The sequence below is a fragment of the Ammodytes marinus genome, assembly GCF_949987685.1.
Source record: "Ammodytes marinus genome assembly, chromosome: 17".
Classification (NCBI taxonomy): Eukaryota; Metazoa; Chordata; class Actinopteri; order Uranoscopiformes; family Ammodytidae; genus Ammodytes; species Ammodytes marinus.
The window spans coordinates 5,786,964-5,788,640 of NC_137221.1; the positions used below are offsets into that span (position 1 = coordinate 5,786,964).

General features: G+C 37.9%; 1 protein-coding gene across 1 annotated transcript in view; it reads right to left on the bottom strand.

The window, feature by feature from the left end:
* Positions 1-1,266, bottom strand: part of LOC307264149 (uncharacterized protein) — a gene marked incomplete at both ends in the record, with an annotated part of 83,047 nt that extends 81,781 nt beyond the window's left edge. The window contains one exon of the mRNA XM_080045420.1: positions 1,167-1,266. Within this exon, the coding sequence (XP_079901546.1) occupies positions 1,167-1,266 (100 nt within the window). The remainder of the gene's footprint in view (positions 1-1,166) is intronic.
* Between the last annotated feature and the right edge of the window lie 411 nt (positions 1,267-1,677).

Consider the following 1,677-nt stretch of genomic DNA (forward strand, 5'->3'; position numbering starts at 1 on the left):
TCAACAAATGATCCAGAACATGCAGTTGGAAAACCGTTGTTTATGTTATTTCAAATGAAAGCAAATCATTAAAAAATGCATCTGTAATGCTGGGGACTAGCTGATTTGAATTGATTAATGAAACCATCAAAACTCATGGAGATATCAATTTTTTTTCTTAAATGAATTTAATTTCAAGACTAAAACATTCGGGTTATAGGGGAAAATATCTTAAAAATAGCGTTCATGAATGGGAATAAACAGGAGTCGTATATGTTGTGTTTTAACTCATATATAGACTTTTAAAATATCTGATTTTTGAACAAGTTAAGTTAATGTTAGTAACATATGAATGGGGTTAGATTTAGGTGATAAAAATAATCTGTTCTGCTAACCAGTTTAGCTAGAAATAATTAAAAATGATTATGCTAACAATATTAACTCATTAACTGTAGCTAATTTCAATCTTCATATAGTCTTGTCCCTGATCTTGTATTGTACTTTAATTGACGTTGAATGTGGTGTATGAGAATTGTGGTTGATTGTTCTTATTGTATCATGGTGCTGCCTTCTTGGCCAGCTGGTCATTCTTGAAAAAGATATTTTAATCTCAATGAATTTTACCTGGTTAAATAAAGGATATTGATTGATTTTGATATGTTGTAGGCTACTGTTATCCATGAGTACCGGCTGCTTATGCACATGGACCGTCACTATCCATAACACTTTGTTTTATCCTGGTGATGTATTGTGGGCTCGTGTTTTTTTTATTGTTTGGGATATGTATGTAAATGTGTTGTGTTGTGTGTATGTATGCTGGCTGCTAGAACACCTAAATATCCCTATATATGAATAAAGTATAGCCTATCTTATCTTAAAGCTAATAACCGGGTTGTAGTGCTTAATTGTGTACAGGTGCACTGACAGACAGGGACGGTAGAAAGAGCGGTAGCAGGAAAAAAAAATTATTTGATCGTTAGTAACATATGGGATTCAAATGTAGGTAATACAAATACCCTGTTCTGTTAATAAGTTTAGCTAAAAATAAAAAGGGCTTTTATCAAACTAAAAGCCATTACGCTAAAGCCAATAGCCGGGTGTGTACAGGTGCATAGACAGACAGAGAGGGACGGTATAGTGAAAGAGCGATAGATAGGTAACAGAAAATAAAGAGGTATTTGTCTTACCGGGGCTCGAGCGCGGAGCCAGCGAGGACTTGAGTCTCCAGGCGCTGAAATCGGACGCAGTTCTCTGGAAAACGAAGGGGACCGGCAGGGGGACAAACATGGTCCTCTGTCGACCTGGCTGGGGCCGCTGGGTTTGGGGGTATTTTACTCTCACTTTGCGGCTTTGGTTGTTATCCCTCCGTCCTTCCGTCCGTCCGTCCGCTGTGTCTGTTTTCTTTGGCCGTTCCTTGCTGGTAAATGATTTTCCCAGGTTGCGAAAATTTGACAAAAAACAAAAAAAAAAATCTTAAGTATTTGGCTTTTTTCTTTTTCTGTCTCTTCTTTTTGGATCTTCTTTGTAAAGCTGTGGTGGGATATATTCGGGTATTACGGTCCCCCTTTCCTCTTCACTTCTTCTCGGGAGTCAACTAGTCCCGACACACACACACACACACGTAAACACACACACACACAGACAGCGCGCGGAGACGACTGTTCACCTTTGGCAGATTTTTTTTTTTTTTTAAAGCTA